Source organism: Salmo salar, chromosome 01 (genome assembly GCF_965601325.2).
Source record: "Salmo salar chromosome 01, fSalSal1, whole genome shotgun sequence".
Taxonomy (NCBI): domain Eukaryota; kingdom Metazoa; phylum Chordata; class Actinopteri; order Salmoniformes; family Salmonidae; genus Salmo; species Salmo salar.
In genome coordinates, this window is record NC_138291.1 from 182,546,600 (window position 1) to 182,564,602 (window position 18,003).

Sequence of the window (18,003 nt, forward strand, 5' to 3'; positions counted from 1 at the left end):
GATAACCTTGACTTTGCATATTTATCTGTTGTGGATTTATTACCATCCTGAGAACCGTCTCACACACACACACACACACACACACACACACACACGTGCTCGAACTCACGCACGTGCACTCAAACGCTCTTACAAACGCACACACACACACACACACACACACACACACACACACACACACACACACACACACACACACACACACACACACACACACACACACACACGTGCTCGAACTCACGCACGTGCACTCAAACGCTCTTACAAATGCACACACACACACACACACACACACACACACACACACAGCTTGTTTAGATGACTGTACACGCCCCTATTTAAATACAGGCCTCAGGATAACTATTTTCCTTTAGTGTATTTTCCACTGCAAAAAAAAAAAAAAAGTCTCCCATACACATCAAAGCTACCAGGCGATTAAAAACAAACTCTACTTTTGTGAGTTAAAATTTATTATTTTCAGATAGAAAAACCATGTCTGCCTGTTCATCATGTCAAACTATCAACACTGCCTTTCAGTAATAACTGCCCTCTGCCTATCATCAGCCAATCACTGATTAGCGTGATTATGTACTGTACTATGTTCCACTTCCTCGTTCACGGGTCAATCTCAGTTCAATTTCCCTGACAATCTTAGGAAGTTTAAGTCAATCTATTAATGCTCTTTCCCTCTCCTCTCTCTCTCTCACCCTTCTCTCGCTCTCTTCCCTCTCTCACTCTCCCCTCCTCTCTCTCTCACCCTTCTCTCGCTCTCTTCCCTCTCTCACTCTCCCCTCCTCTCTCTCTCGCTCTTCCCTCTCTCACTCTCCCCTCCTCTCTCTCTCACCCTTCTCTCGCTCTCTTCCCTCTCTCACTCTCCCCTCCTCTCTCTCTCTCACCCTTCTCTCACTCTCTTCCCTCTCTCTCTCCCCTCCTCTCTCTCTCACCCTTCTCTCGCTCTCTTCCCTCTCTCACTCTCCCCTCCTCTCTCTCTCTCACCCTTCTCTCACTCTCTTCCCTCTCTCTCTCCCCTCCTCTCTCTCTCACCCTTCTCTCGCTCTCTTCCCTCTCTCACTCTCCACCAAGGCAAGCAGAATACTGTCAGTTAACACTGTCACTCAGTTAACACTGTCTCCACATTCACATTAGAATCAGAGAGACACCCATGTGTCGTCAGACTTAAGCAGAAACATCCAATCAAAGCATGATAAACAATAGTGTTATCCCATGAAACACAATACCCATGAAAAACAATAGTGATATCCCATGAAACACAATACCCATGAAAAACAATAGTGATATCTCATGAAACACAATACCCATGAAACACAATACCCATGAAACACAATAGTGATATCCCATGAAACACAATAGTGATACTTTTCAATGTAAAAAAAAAAAAGACTTCAATTTTCTAGAAAACAATAAGAAACACAAAAATAATTTTCTTGATTGTGGATACATTCCAAATGACACCCTATTCTCTGTATAGTGCACTTCCTTTGACCAGGGCCTGAGCACTATCTAGGGAATAGGGAGTCATTTGGATCGCGGACCCTGTGCTTTGTCAGGGAGATGAACGGACTTGGAGCATGCCTAGAACGTTCTGTGGGCTTGGAGGGCCACAGTACATGGCCTACTTCTCTAAACAGTTCTCAGATCCTGGTTTGTGGGACGGTAGAACTGGTAGGGCCCTCATTTAGGAGAACAACATCCACTAAGGAAAACAAAAAAAAAACATGTTCCTTTTGTTGTAGTAGTGTCTGTCGGTCAATAACAGCATGATTGTTATCCGATCCATTGTTTTATCATCTCTGGTTTTAGTGCTGTTCATCCAGTCCATTTAGAGAAGTTAATACTTCTATGTCTTGTTATAAATTTGCTATGAAAGAACTAGACCTACAGTAGAGCTTGACTTATAACATAGAGCTGGACATAGAGCTGGACATAGAGCTGGACATAGAGCTGGACATAGAACTGGACATAGAGCTGTACATAGAACTGGACATAGAGCTGGACATAGAGCTATTGGATGTCTCCACGTTTAGAAAAATACTTAAATGTGTAATGAAAAAGATGTCCCCCTTAAAAGATATAATATTGGATATTAAAAAAAACGTGTTATATTTTTATCATGCAAAATATCTCTTTTGACGTCAATAGATTGTAGTGCTTTGAAAGTGTGTGGTCCTTGACCCAATCTAACACCTCCAATACATTGTTTTGTATCATAATGGTGTTATCTCCAAAAAGCATTAAAAAAATATTTTAAAAAAACAACATAACTCTCATAATTCTTTCCCTTAGCTGGCGAGGTCTAGAGGTTAGGTCTAGAGGCGAGGTCAAGACTTAAACAATTTGCAGAGATATTATTGCAATATTCCCCAGCACACCAGAAGCAAACATAAGAACATTTCTTCTAGAGAGATCAAATACACACCCATCCTATTTCATTATTTTAAACTTCAAAACTGCTTACATCAGAGAAAAGAGCAATTAAACAAGCAATGCCAATATAAGTACAAAATAAATGATCAGAGGATTAAAAAAATAAAAAATAAAAAATATCTGACATTGAAATACTACGACACACAGACAGTTTGGAAACCAGTAGAATGATTACTGCTTTGAACAGTGTTATTCTAGAAATAAATCTCCCCCGACATGTATTGTGTCGCATCCATAGAATTAGAATGATGCCATAATGGGCGGCCATTTTGAGTGTCCCCATAGTAGTTCATTCTATTTCTATTGTTGTATTGTACACTGCCTTCAGAAAGTATTTACACACCTTGACTTTTTCCACATTTTGTTGTTGTTACAGACTGAATTTAAAATGGATTGAGATGTTGTGTCACTGGCCTGTCACTGGCCTACACGCAATACATGAATTATGTTTGTAGAACATTTTTTAAATGAATGAAATATGAAATGTCTTGAGTAAATATCTATTCAACCCCTTTGTTATGGTAAGCCTGAATATGTTCAGGAGTAAAAATGTGCTTAACAAATTGTGTAATAAGTTCAGTGTTCAAATAATACTGATTAACATGATTTCTTAATAACTACCCCATCTCTGTACCCAACACATACAATTATCTGTAAGGACCCTTAATCGAGTAGTGAATTTCAGGCACAGATTCAACCACAAAGACCAGGGAGGTGATTCAATGCCTCAATAAGAAGGGCCCCTATTGTTAGATGTGTAAAAAAATGTAATAAAAAAGCATTGTGAAGTTATTAATTAGGCTTCGGATGGTGTATCAATACACCCAGTCACTACAAAGATGCATGCGTCCTTCCTAACTCAGTTGCTGGAGAGGAAGGAAACAGCTCAGGGATTTCACCATGAGGCCAATGGTGACTCTAAAACAGTTACAGAGTTTAATGGCTGTGATAGGAGAAAACTGAGGATGGATCAACAATATTGTAGCTACTCCACAATACTAACCTAAATGACAGAGTGAAAAGAAGGAAGCTAGTACCGAATGAAAATATTTCAAAACGTGCATCCTGTTTGCAACAAGGCACTTAAGTAAAACTGGCAAAAATGTGGCAAAGAAATGAACTTTCTGTTCTGAATACAAAGCGTTATGTTTGGGGCAAATCCAACACATCACTTTTCATATCTTCAAGCACAATGGTGGCTGCATCATGTTATGGGTATGCTTGTCATTGGCAAGGACTAAGGAGTTTTTTTGTAGAAAAAAAAGCACAGGCAAAATCCTAGAGGAAAACCTGATTCATTTTGCTTTCCAGCAGACACTGGGAGAGCAATGATCAACAATCAACTTGACAGAGCTTGAAGAATTTAAAAAAGAATAATGGGCGAAGAGACTTACTCAGAAAGAGTCACAGCTGTAATCACTGCCAAATTTACTTCCACAAAGTATTGCCTCAGGGTTGTGAATAATTATGTAAATTAGATATTTATGTATTTTATTTTCATTTTTTTGTTGTAAATATATTAAATATAAAAAAAACAGAAATGCCTTATTTACATCAGTATTCAGACCCTTTGCTATGAGACTCTAAATTGAGCTCAGGTGCATCCTGTTTCCATTGATCATCCTTGAGATGTTTCTACAACTTGATTGGAGTCCACCTGTGGTAAATTCAATTAATTGGACATGATTTGTAAAGGCACACACCTGTCTATATAAGGTCCCACAGTTGACAGTGCATGTCAGAGCAAAAACCAAGTCATGAGGTTGAAGGAATTATCCATAGCGCTCCGAGACAGGATTGTGTCGAGGCACAGATCTGGGGAATGATACCAAAAAGTGTCTGGAGCATTGAAGGTCCCCAAGAACACAGTGGCCTCCATCATTCTTAAATGGAAGAAGTTTGGAACCACCAAGACTCTTCCTAGAACTGGCCGTCCGGCCAAACTGAACAATCGAGGGAGAAGGGCCTTGGTCAGGGAGGTGACCAAGAACCTGATGGTCACTCTGACAGACTCCAGAGTTCCTCTGTGAAGATGGGAGAACCTTCCAGAAGGACAACCATCTCTGCAGCACTCCACCAATCAGGCTTTTATGGTAGAGTGGCCAGACGGAAGCCACTCCTCAGTAAAAGGCATATGACAGCCCGCTTGGAGTTTGCCAAAAGGCACCTAAAGACTCTCAGACCATGAGAAACAAGATGATCTAATCTGATGAAACCAAAATTGAACTTTTTGGCTTGAATGCCAAGCGTCACATCTGGAGGAAACCTAGCACCATCCCTACGGTGAAGCATGGTGGTGGCAGCATCATGCTGTGGGGATGTTTTTCAGCGGCAGGGACTAGGAGATTAGTCAGGATCGAGGGAAAGATGAACGGAGCAAAGTACAGAGAGATCCTTGATGAAAACCTACTCAAGAGCACTCAGGACCTCAGACTGGAGCGAAGGTTCTCCTTCCAACAGGACAACAACCCTAAGCACACAGCCAAGACAATGCAGGAGTGGCTTCGGGACAAGTCTTTGAATGTCCTTGAGTGGCCTAACATGAGCCCGGACTTGAACCTGATCGAACATCTCTGGAGAGACCTGAAAATAGCTGTGCAGCGACACTCCCCATCCAACCTGACAGAGCTTGAGAGGATCTGCAGAGAAGAATGGGAGAAACTCCCCAAATACAGGTGTGCCAAGCTTGTAGCATCATACCCAAGAAGACTCAAGACTGTAATCGCTGCCAAAGGTGCTTCAACAAAGTACTGAGTAAAGGGTCTGAATACTTATGTAAATGTGATATTTCAGTTTTTATTTTTAATACATTTGCTGAAAAATAAAACATATTTTTAAAAAGTTTTTGCTTTGTCATTATTGGGTGTGGATAGTGTGGAGATTAATGAAGGGAAGAAAATGTATTGGATTTTATAATAAGGCAACAAAATGTGGAAAAAGTCCCGGGGTCTAAATACAGCCGAATGCACTGCTTTTCAGACTAGCTCATATGAATGGTTCAAGGCTACAGTACATCATTATCGTCAGGAAAGAGGAAAAGACTTCCATTGTTATTGCTTTATAAATATCAACTCATTTAAATCACTGAAGATGAAGAGTGATAGCAATATCTATTTTTATACGCCACTGTCTTAGCTTTTAGAGAAATGCTGGTATTATATGAGGTTAAATATCGTCATGCAGTCGCCAACAAGGATCAAGTCCCAGTAACATCGTTTTCTGTTGTACTGTAATCTGGAGAAAGGTCAAACCTGGGGCTTCAATAGAAAGTGTCCCCCTATTCCCTATCTAGTTCACTACTCTGTTTAAAACTAGTGCACTATGTAGGGAATGCAGTCTTTTTTTCCCAGTGATTCAATTCAGTCTGACATCCTCCCTGACTCCACTCTAATATTTAAGGATGACTTGGCAAGCGTACGTCTCTGTGTCAAATCAACCCTCCAATAATATCCACTTCAATACAGCAGATCATCGTTGTTATCCTTGTTGACCTTTACACTCCTTTTATCTGGAGAAAGTCAAAACATTCCAAAATGGAACCTTGGAAAACGACCTGCCCGAACACACTGTTGTCGTCGTCACGGTTACTTGTCCGTTCGCTTTGGCAACCAGCCGTATCCCATGGGTCTCTCTGTTTCAGTGTCGTCAGGGCTGGCTGATGCTCCAGGTTGGTCCATCCAGTAGATCATGTGACAGATCATGTGATCAGAATACTTAGTAAAATAAATACTGTGTAGTTGTGTTGCTGCTATGCCCCTCCTCCCTCCATCCCTGATATTCACAGACTACTCTTCCTCCTCCTCTTCCTCCTCTTCTTCTCCATCCTCGTTAGTGTAAATCCCCGCCTCCCACCTCAGCGCCATGTTGCTTTTCCTGCGGGTGACGCGGGTGGCCTCCAACACCTGGTAACGCAGACAACAAACAACAAGTCAGTGAACAGGGAGTAGAGACAGGGCTTCAGGGCACTAGGCAGTACCTGGTTGATCTTTCATTCATTCATTTCCCTTAAATAAATAAATACAAATAAATAAAGTTGAACTGAGTCTCTGGTATTACAGGATATTTTTTGTAGTTTTACACGTCTTTTGTAATGATCGATTTTAGAAAAAGCTGTTGCACAGCAACTCACTGCCTTCCTGAAGACAAACAATGTATACGAAACGCTTCAGTCTGGTTTTAGACCCCATCATAGCACTGAGACTGCACTTGTGAAGGTGGTAAATGACCTTTTAGTGACGTCAGACCGAGGCTCTGCATCTGTCCTCGTGCTCCTAGATCTTAGTGCCGCTTTTGATACCATCGATCACCACATTCTTTTGGAGAGATTGGAAACCCAAATTGGTCTACATGGACAAGTTCTGGCCTGGTTTAGATCTTATCTGTCGGAAAGATATCAGTTTGTCTCTGTGAATGGTTTGTCCTCTGACAAATCAATTGTACATTTCGGTGTTCCTCAAGGTTCCGTTTTAGGACCACTATTGTTTTCACTATATATATTTGGGGATGTCATTCGAAAACATAATGTTAAATTTCACTGCTATGCGGACGACACACAGCTGTACATTTCAATGAAACATGGTGAAGCCCCAAAATTGCCCTCGCTAGAAGCCTGTGTTTCAGACATAAAGAAGTGGATGGCTGCAAACTTTCTACTTTTAAACTCGGACAAAACAGAGATGCTTGTTCTAGGTCCCAAGAAACAAAGAGATCTTCTGTTGTATCTGACAATTAATCTGGATGGTTGTACAGTCGTCTCAAATAAAACTGTGAAGGACCTCGGCGTTACTCTGGACCCTGATCTCTCTTTTGAAGAACATATCAAGACTGTTTCAAGGACAGCTTTTTTCCATCTACGTAACATTGCAAAAATCAGAAACTTTCTGTCCAAAAATGACGCAGAAAAATTAATCCATTCTTTTGTTACTTCTAGGCTGGACTACTGCAATGCTCTACTTTCCGGCTACCCGGATAAAGCACTAAACAAACTTCAGTTAGTGCTAAATACGGCTGCTAGAATCCTGACTAGAACCAAAAAATTTGATCATATTACTCCAGTGCTAGCCTCCCTACACTGGCTTCCTGTTAAGGCAAGGGCTGATTTCAAGGTTTTACTGCTAACCTACAAAGCATTACATGGGCTTGCTCCTACCTATCTTTCCGATTTGGTCCTGCCGTACATACCTACACGTACGCTACGGTCACAAGACGCAGGCCTCCTAATTGTCCCTAGAATTTCTAAGCAAACGGCTGGAGGTAGGGCTTTCTCCTATAGAGCTCCATTTTTATGGAATGGTCTGCCTACCAATGTGAGAGACGCAGTCTCAGTCTCAACCTTTAAGTCTTTACTGAAGACTTATCTCTTCAGTAGGTCCTATGATTAAGTATAGTCTGGTCCAGGAGTGTGAAGGTGAACGGAAAGGCTGGAGCAATGAACCGCCCTTGCTGTCTCTGCCTTGCCGGTTCCCCTCTTTCCACTGTGATTCTCTGCCTCTAACCCTATTACAGGGGCTGAGTCACTGGCTTACTGGTGCTCTTCCATGCCATCCATGGGAGGGGTGCGTCACTTGAGTGGGTTGAGTCACTGACGTGGTCTTCCTGTCTGGGTTGGCGCCCCCCCTTGGGTTGTGCCATGGTGGAGATTGTTGTGGGCTATACTCGGCCTTGTCTTAGGACGGTAAGTTGGTGGTTGGAGACATCCCTCTAGTGGTGTGGGGGCTGTGCTTTGGCAAAGTGGGTGGGGTTATATCCTGCCTGTTTGGCCCTGTCCGGGGGTATCATTGGATGGGGCCACAGTGACTTCTGATCCCTCCTGTCTCAGCCTCCAGTATTTATGCTGCAGTAGTTTATGTGTCGGGGGGCTATGGTCAGTCTGTTACATCTGGAGTATTTATCTTGTCTTATCCGGTGTCCTGTGTGAATTTAAATATGCTCTCTCTAATTCTCTCTTTCTCTCTTTCTGTCTTTCTCTCGGAGGACCTGAGCCCTAGGACCATGCCTCAGGACTACCTGGCATGATGACTCCTTGCTGTCCCCAGTCCACCTGGCCGTGCTGCTGCTCCAGTTTCAACTGTTCTGCCTGCGGCTATGGAACCCTGACCTGTTCACCGGACGTGCTTGTTGCACCCTCGACAACTACTATGATTATTATTATCTGACCATGCTGGTCATTTATGAACATTTTAACATCTTGACCATGTTCTGTTATAATATCCACCCTGCACAGCCAGAAGAGGACTGGCCACCCCTCATAGCCTGGTTCCTCTCTAGGTTTCTTCCTAGGTTTTTGGCCTTTCTAGGGAGTTTTTCCTAGGGAGTTTTTCCTAGCCACCGTGCTTCTTTCACATGCATTGCTTGCTGTTTGGGGTTTTAGGCTGGGTTTCTGTACAGCACTTTGAGATATCAGCTGATGTACGAAGGGCTATATAAATCCATTTGATTTGATTTGATTTGATCGCCATAAAAGCCTAAAAACTGTTGCAGGGCGATTCCATGCCTGAAAATATTTTGGGTACCTCAGATTCAGTGGCGGTTGGTGCCGTTTAAGATAAGGGAGGATTATCTTTTTTTCATGAGCATGGCCTTATTTCTATTTCAGCATATTGGGATGACTGTCATTCATATTCCATTCACCCAGTTCAATGTAACAGTGATAGGTTTAGGCTACTACATGATACTCTAATGTTCCCCTGTACCCATCATGAGGTTGCTACAACCTAGCCTATGAATGAAAGTTTACAACGTAGGTGCACACAGGTTGAGAGAAGTTTGAGTAATCAAGGTAACAGACACTGACACGTTTAATACCACCTTACACACTGTTGCCTGCATCTGGGGTGTAATCAACAGTTGCAATCAAGAGTTTATATTGGACAAATTCAGGTATGTTTATCCCAGTTTAGTTCCGTTAGCTTCTGTTAAAGAAAAGTTTTAAAACAGAATCGGCACAATGAATACACCCCTGATCACACGCAAACACAGTTCACTTTCTTAGCAGCCACGTACAAACAGCTCGTTACATATAGATGAGAGAAGGAATTTTATATCTACACACTCTCCTCCTCTCACCTTTTCCCTTCGCTTGTGGACTTCAGTGCTTCAGCTGTCTGTGACCAGGAAAAAAAAAAAATTCCAAACCATATCATAACCGCTAACTGCTACACACAGCCTACATTGTTGTCACGTCGTAGTCAACATAGCTACTAGAACTAATTCATTAGTAAACCCTCTACAATCATGCAGTACAGTGTAGAGTCAGCAAGCAGTTTAGCAGTTACACTGGCGGGCCCCGGTGGCAATAAATTAATAAAAACAAAAGTTTAGCTTGACTTGGAAGAGTTCCAGTGTTGAATAGCCATAGCCAGCTAGCTAACATAGCATCCCTCTCTGTTTGAGCCAGGTGTTTGAGAAGGCTAAACCTTCTTGCTGCATTCAACCATAGCTAAGTGAGAGTAAAAAAAAATATATACTATGAAATATAGCTAGCTCTTTCTCTCTCTCTCTCTCTCTCTCTCTCTCTCTCTCTCGTGCTTCTCCTTAATTTTGGAAGAAATACATTTGTTCAAAACTGTTAGCTAGCTGTCCTCCGGCTACGCCATAGTGCTACCCTACAGAGTGCTGCTGAGGCTACTGTTGACCTTCATTGCAAACAGTCAAAATTATTTTGTGACGTGAATATATTTAGTATAGTTTTATCAAAAATATTTAAAGTTACACTATATGTATTTTTCTGAAATTCACCGAGGAGGATGGTTCTCCTCTAACTCGTCCTCCACTCCTCAGATTGTTCTGGAAATGTCACCTTATCTCTGTACATTCAAATCGCCATCGATAAAATGTAATTGTGTTCGTTGTCCGTAACTTATGCCTGCCCAATACCATAACCCCACCGTGGGGCACGACCACAACATTCCCGCTGGTGAAGAAGCCAGATGTGGAGGTCCTGGGCTGGCGTGGTTACTCGTAGTCTGCGGTTGTGAGGCCGGTTGGACGTACAGCCAAATTCTCTAAAACGACGTTGGACGTGGCATATGGTAGAGAAATGAACATTCAATTCTCGGGAACAACTTTGGTGGACATTCCTGCAGTCAGCATTGCAATCACACACTCCTTCAAAGTTCTCATTTACAACTGCGACCTGGCCAAGATAAAGCAAAGCAGTGTGACACAAACAACAACACAGAGTTACACATACTCACAAAGTGAGCGTTGTAATGGCCTTGTAAGATTAACAACGATCGGATCCACTCGTTTCTATTGTTGAACAACTACAAATCTCTGGTATCAGCTGTTCTCCGTGGCCTTTCTGTGCCTGAGATCTGTTGGCGGATTGGGTTGACTGACTGACTGACTGACTGACTGGCTGACTGGCTGGCTGGCTGGCTGACTGACTGGCTGGCTGGCTGGCTGGCTGGCTGGCTGGCTGGCTACAACGTTTTCCAACCTGTATTTCCTTTGTTTTATTGTCATTTACACTGTTGGTTTATGTGTTCAGTTGTTGGGGAAGACTACTGAGTTTGCAAATTGAAGGAAAATTATGAAAACACAGAGAGATGAAAGATAAATTATTTTGGCACCATGAATACAGGCCACTGTTCCACACATCAATAAAGGTTCTGTCTTCCCTGTGGCTCAGTTGGTAGAGCATGGTATTTGCAACGCCAGCATGGTGTTTGCAACGCCAGGGTTGTGGGTTCGATTCCCACGGGGGGCCAGTACAATTTCTTTTTTTTTTCAAGTAAAAAAATGCATGAAATGAAATGTATGCATTCACTACTGTAAGTCGCTCTGGATAAGAGCATCTGCTAAATGACTAGAATGTAAACGTTCTGGTAACCTCATTTTCCTTCACTTTGCAAACTGAATCTCACCAGAGGAATAATCTGAGCGAGGCAAACAGTGCCTCTCTGTTTCAGTACGTGTAGCAGTTTGGGCTGTCTTGCCAACTCCTATAGTCATTGTCAGGACAAACTCTCCAAAAATATCTGGGACCTGGCTAGATAAAGGCTGCTGGAGGATACTTATTGTAGGTTTAGCCTGGATGCCAAACCTACCTGTGCTAACATTCCTTGTCACCAAACATTTGGCATATGGCAAGCAGTGGAATGATAATACAACCAGGTCTGGTACCCAGGCTATGTAGGTCCCTAAACCCAGGTCTGGTACCCAGGCTATGTAGGTCACTAAACCCAGGTCTGGTACCCAGGCTATGTAGGTCCCTAAACCCAGGTCTGGTACCCAGGCTATGTAGGCCACTAAACCCAGGTCTGGTACCCAGGCTATGTAGGTCCCTAAACCCAGGTCTGGTACCCAGGCTATGTAGGTCCCTAAACCCAGGTCTGGTACCCAGGCTATGTAGGTCCCTAAACCCAGGTCTGGTACCCAGGCTATGTAGGTCCCTAAACCCAGGTCAGGTACCCAGGCTATGTAGATCCCTAAACCCAGGTCTGGTACCCAGGCTATGTAGGTCCCTAAACCCAGGTCTGGTACCCAGGCTATGTAGGTCACTAAACCCAGGTCTGGTACCCAGGCTATGTAGGTCCCTAAACCCAGATCTGGTACCCAGGCTATGTAGGTCCCTAAACCCAGATCTGGTACCCAGGCTATGTAGGTCACTAAACCCAGGTCTGGTACCCAGGCTATGTAGGTCACTAAACCCAGGTCAGGTACCCAGGCTATGTAGGTCACTAAACCCAGGTCAGGTACCCAGGCTATGTAGATCCCTAAACCCAGGTCAGGTACCCAGGCTATGTAGATCCCTAAACCCAGGTCTGGTACCCAGGCTATGTAGGTCCCTAAACCCAGGTCTGGTACCCAGGCTATGTAGGTCCCTAAACCCAGGTCTGGTACCCAGGCTATGTAGGTCTGGTACCCAGGTTTGGTACCCATGCTATGTAGGTCTGGTACCCAGGCTATGTAGGTCTGGTACCCAGGCTATGCAGGTCCCTAAACCCCGGTCTGGAACCCAGGCTATGTAGGTCTGGTACCCAGGCTATGTAGGTCACTAAAACCCAGGGAACGACAGCGCAGTAACAGCAGCACAAGAGAACATGGGTAGTACTACTACTCACGCTGTTGTCTTCTACTTTCTCCCGGCGCTTCACTTTGTGAGTCTCGTAGTCTTCCATCAGGGTCTGCATGAAGTTTTTGGGGCGCCCGCTGCCCCCCGAGTCGTCACTGCCCAGGTCCAAGAGGGGCGAGGGATTCTCAGACGAGGAGGGGGATGCAGGAGGGATTTATCTTACCTGCAGGTTATACACACAGAATAAATGTCATATAAGGACATGACAATACAAATGATGTTGTCAATACCATACAATACATCTACTGTATATGTCAATACATACAATATGTCTACATGTATATGTCTACATGCAATATATCTACTGTGTATATATGTTAATACATACAATATATCTACTGTATATGTTAATAACAATATCTACTGTATATTATAATACATACAGTATAATAGAATATCATATTTTCATTGTCTATCCTCTACATTGACTCTGTATCTAATCAATATTGAATGGGGCAAGACTTCATAGTGTCTATTGAATGCAGTAATGCAGTACTGGGCTCATTACCACAAGGGGGAAGTAATTCACCACGAAAACCACCACAGCATTGTATTGCTGGAAGGCAGAGCAGTGGGAAACTGCTTCTAGACATGCTATAGAGAACCTCAGCGTGTTGCTTAGAGAACTTGGCGTGTTGCTTAGAGAACTCGGCGTGTTGCTTAGAGAACTCGGCGTGTTGCTATAGAGAACTCGGCGTGTTGCTTAGAGAACTCGGCGTGTTGCTATAGAGAACTCGGCGTGTTGCTTAGAGAACTCGGCGTGTTGCTCTGAGAACTCAGCGTGTTGCTCTGAGAACTCGGCGTGTTGCTCAGAGAACTCGGCGTGTTGCTTAGAGAACTCGGCGTGTTGCTTAGAGAACTCGGCGTGTTGCTTAGGGAACTCGGCGTGTTGCTTAGGGAACTCGGCGTGTTGCTTAGGGAACTCGGCGTGTTGCTTAGGGAACTCGGCGTGTTGCTTAGAGAACTCGGCGTGTTGCTTAGAGAACTCGGCGTGTTGCTTAGAGAACTCAGCGTGTTGCTCTGAGAACTCGGCGTGTTGCTCTGAGAACTCGGCGTGTTGCTCTGAGAACTCGGCGTGTTGCTCAGAGAACTCGGCGTGTTGCTTAGAGAACTCGGCGTGTTGCTTAGAGAACTCGGCGTGTTGCTTAGAGAACTCGGCGTGTTGCTCAGAGAACTCGGCGTGTTGCTTAGAGAACTCAGCGTGTTGCTTAGGGAACTCGGCGTGTTGCTTAGGGAACTCGGCGTGTTGCTTAGAGAACTCAGCGTGTTGCTTAGAGAACTCGGCGTGTTGCTTAGAGAACTCAGCGTGTTGAACCTAGAGAAGTCCAACCCTTATCATAAAAACTACAGGACTCTGTTTAAACAGCCAATCAGGAGCTAAGAATGTCAGAGGCAGGGTTAGGGAGCCTGTCATTTCAAAGCATTCTCAAGTCGGACTTTACAACACAACTCATGTTTCCCATCAGCCATCAGAATACTTTCAAAATGGAGGAGTACATAAAGATATGCCAACTCTAGCCAGGAGCAAGCCCGATTACACACAGGACCTAACAGTTTGGTTTTTCAACAAAACTTTAATAACAAAGGGAGAGACAGAGTGGATTTAATTTACAAAACTATTGTTTACATTCACCACAATAGCTAATGTCCTATGTTATTGTTATGTTGACCACTATAGTCCTATGTTATCATGTCGTAGTAACCAGTCTCTCTCTCTCTCTCTCTCTCTCTCTCTCTCTCTCTCTCTCTCTCTCTCTCTCTCTCTCTCTCTCTCTCTCTCTCTCTCTCTCTCTCTCTCTCTCTCTCTCTCTCTCTCTCTCTCTCTCTCTCTCTCTCTCTCTCTCTCTCTCTCTCTCTCTCTCTCTCTCTCTCTCTCTCTCTCTCTCTCTCTCTCTCTCTCTCTCTCTAATTATGTTGTAGTAACTGGCATTTTTCTCGCAGTAATAGCTACTGTAAATTGGACAGTGCAGTTATATTAACAGGAATTTAAGCTTTCGGCCGATATAAGACACTTATATGTACCGACATTTGTTGTTTCTCTAAAAATCTGTGATCGTGACACAAGGTGCTGCATGATTTACAACTGTCCCGTTGACGGGACGCCGATCCCAGAGCGGCTCCCCATAAAAAGAAACTTCTCCTTTTGAAAACAGCCTGTGTGGCATCAACATGAGTCAGAAACATTTATTCTAGTGTCAAAATTAACTACAAAGTTTAAATAGGATCATTCTGGTCAAAAAGTCGTTATCCACAGGTGGAATGAGGGGTACCCTAACCGTTATCCACGGGTGGAATGAGGGGTACCCTAACCGTTATCCACGGGTGGAATGAAGGGTACCCTAACCGTTATCCACGGGTGGAATGAAGGGTACCCTAACCGTTATCCACGGGTGGAATGAGGGGTACCCTAACCGTTATCCACGGGTGGAATGAGGGGTACCCTAACCGTTATCCACGGGTGGAATGAAGGGTACCCTAACCGTTATCCACGGGTGGAATGAGGGGTACCCTAACCGTTATCCACGGGTGGAATGAGGGGTACCCTAACCGTTATCCACGGGTGGAATGAAGGGTACCCTAACCGTTATCCACGGGTGGAATGAAGGGGTACCCTAACCGTTATCCACGGGTGGAATGAGGGGTACCCTAACCGTTATCCACGGGTGGAATGAGGGGTACCCTAACCGTTATCCACGGGTGGATGAAGGGGTACCCTAACCGTTATCCACGGGTGGAATGAGGGGTACCCTAACCGTTATCCACGGGTGGAATGAAGGGGTACCCTAACCGTTATCCACAGGTGGAATGAAGGGGTACCCTAACCGTTATCCACGGGTGGAATGAGGGGTACCCTAACCGTTATCCACGGGTGGAATGAGGGGTACCCTAACCGTTATCCACGGGTGGAATGAGGGGTACCCTAACCGTTATCCACGGGTTGTCTTGATATATATTCCTGCCCATATGCCCACAGCTGGCAGCACACAAGTAATCATCAATTCACATGATCTTAACACCTTGGTAAATTTTGACATGCCATATCCCTTTGGGGCTAGTTAGGGACCGTCACTAAATTACACACTGTACATGGGACAATATTTAAAAATGTAAATTGCTCCAAATTGCAATGACTTAAAAATGTAAACAAACTATAAATGTAGAAATGCATATACAAATTGAGGTAATGTGTACAATGTATGTAGAGTTAAAGTGACTATGCATAGATAATAAACAGAGAGTAGCAGCAGCGTAAAATAAAGGGGGGGGATGCAAATAGTCTGGGTAGCCATTTGAACAGCTGTTCAGGAGTCTTATGACTTGGGGGGTAGAATTAAGAAGTCTTTTGGACCTAGACTTGGTGCTCCGGTACCGCTTGCCGTGCGGTAGCAGAGAGAACAGTCTATGACTTGGGTGGCTGAAGTCTTTGACAATGTTTAGGGCCTTCCTCTGACACCGCCTGGTATAGAGGTCCTGGATGGCAGGAAGCTTGGCCCCAGTGATGTACCCTGTGTAGTGCCTTGCGGTCGGGGGGCCGAGCAGTTGCCATACCAGGCAGTGATGCAACCCGTCAGGATGCTCTCGATGGTGTAGCTGTAGAACCTTTTGTGGATCTGAGGACCCATGCCAAATCTTTTCAGTCTCCTGAAGGAGAATAGGTTTTGTCGTGCCCTCTTCACAATTGTCATGGTGTGTTAGGAGCATGATAGTTTGTTGTTGATGTGGACACCAGGGAACTTGAAGCTCTCAACCTGCTCCACTACAGACCCGTCGATGAGAATGGGGGCGTTCTCGGTCCTCCTTTTCCTGTAGTCCACAATCATCTCCTTTGTCTTGATCACGTTGAGGGAGAGGTTGTTGTCCTGTCACCACGCGACCTGGTCTCTGACCTCCTCCCTATAGGCTGTCCCATCGTTGTCGTTGATCAGGCCTACCACTGTTGTGTCATCGGCAAACTTAGTTATAATGATGGTGTTGGAGTCGTGCCTGGCCGTGCAGTAATGAGTGAACAGGGGGTACAGGAAGTGATGTAGTCATATATAATATGTAATGGCATAACAGAACACATTAGATCAACTGGAACCACAGCGACAAAATATTCAAGGCTTTTTCTAGTTTTCTAGAAGGGGCGACTGACTGTAGCTGTGTAGTGTTTTGGCAGAGTGGATGTCCAAACGCTTGCCAGGTACGAATGCACACACAACAGACATCCACATTAACCCACCCCTTCAAGACAACTCTCGTTTGGCTTCAGTTATGGCCCTTGGATTTCTTATTGCCCAAGCCGAAAAAATCAGCCCCCCTTTAATACCATCACTAGGGGAACATGAATACAGCCTCCTGGATGGAAGTAGACTGAAGACTTATACAAGGGGACAACTCACATACAGTACCAATCAAATGTCAATCAATCAATCAATCAATCAATCACTGATAAACAAGGACATTTTTTTTTTTTTACGGGTTGTTTCCAAAACGACACCCTATTGACTATACAGTACAATACTGATGAAAAGAACAAGCAGTGAATAAGGTTTCAGAAGCAGAAACAGTTATCACAGTTGGCTCACCTGGTGCCGTCTTGCTGGTGAGGGTGAGAGGCAGGCTCCCAGAGGTGGGTGGCAGGCTCCCAGAGGTGGGTGGCAGGCTCCCAGAGGTGGGTGGCAGGCTCCCAGAGGTGAGAGGCAGGCTCCCAGAGGTGGGTGGCAGGCTCCCAGAGGTGAGAGGCAGGCTCCCAGAGGTGGGTGGCAGGCTCCCAGAGGTGGGAGGCAGGCTCCCAGAGGTGAGAAGCAGGCTCCCAGAGGTGAGAGGCAGGCTCCCAGAGGTGGGTGGCAGGCTCCCAGATGTGGGTGGCAGGCTCCCAGAGAGGCTGAGTTTGGCGGGCAGACTGTTGGTCTTGTGCTTGTCCCCGGGGTTGATAGTCATCGTCTTGGGTCTGCCAGTCTGGTTGGTTCTGGGATCCGGTCCTGACCGCACCGCTCCCAGTCTCTGAGCTTCAGTTTCACTGCCTCTAATCTAAATTCCAGCTTCACTTTCAGTTTCCTTACATCTCTGCTATGGAACAGAACAGGAATAGTTAAAATCCATGTTGAAGTACACATGTACATCATGACTAACGCTAACAGGTTGAACTACACTGAGTGTAGCCCAGATACAGGAAACAACACAACACAACATGGCCTAGATACAGGAAACTACACAACACAACATGGCCTAGATACAGGAAACTACACAACACAACATGGCCTAGATACAGGAAACTACACAACACAACGTGGCCTAGATACAGGAAACTACACAACACAACATGGCCTAGATACAGGAAACTACACAACACAACATGGCCTAGATACAGGAAACTACACAACACAACATGGCCTAAATACAGGAAACTACACAACACAACATGGCCTAGATACAGGAAACTACACAACACAACATGGCCTAGATACAGGAAACTACACAACACAACATGGCCTAGA

General features: G+C 44.5%; 1 protein-coding gene across 1 annotated transcript; it reads right to left on the reverse strand.

Moving 5' to 3' along the window:
• Positions 1 to 452: 452 nt before the first annotated feature.
• Positions 453 to 17,506, reverse strand: LOC106572881 (uncharacterized). The gene is made up of 3 exons (XM_082957069.1): positions 17,092 to 17,506; positions 12,513 to 12,686; positions 453 to 6,347 (listed from the first exon to the last, which is right to left on the reverse strand). The coding sequence occupies exons 1-2, from the start codon at positions 17,444 to 17,446 to the stop codon at positions 12,649 to 12,651; spliced, it is 393 nt and encodes a 130-aa protein (XP_082813195.1). The 5' UTR covers positions 17,447 to 17,506; the 3' UTR covers positions 453 to 6,347; positions 12,513 to 12,648.
• Between the last annotated feature and the right edge of the window lie 497 nt (positions 17,507 to 18,003).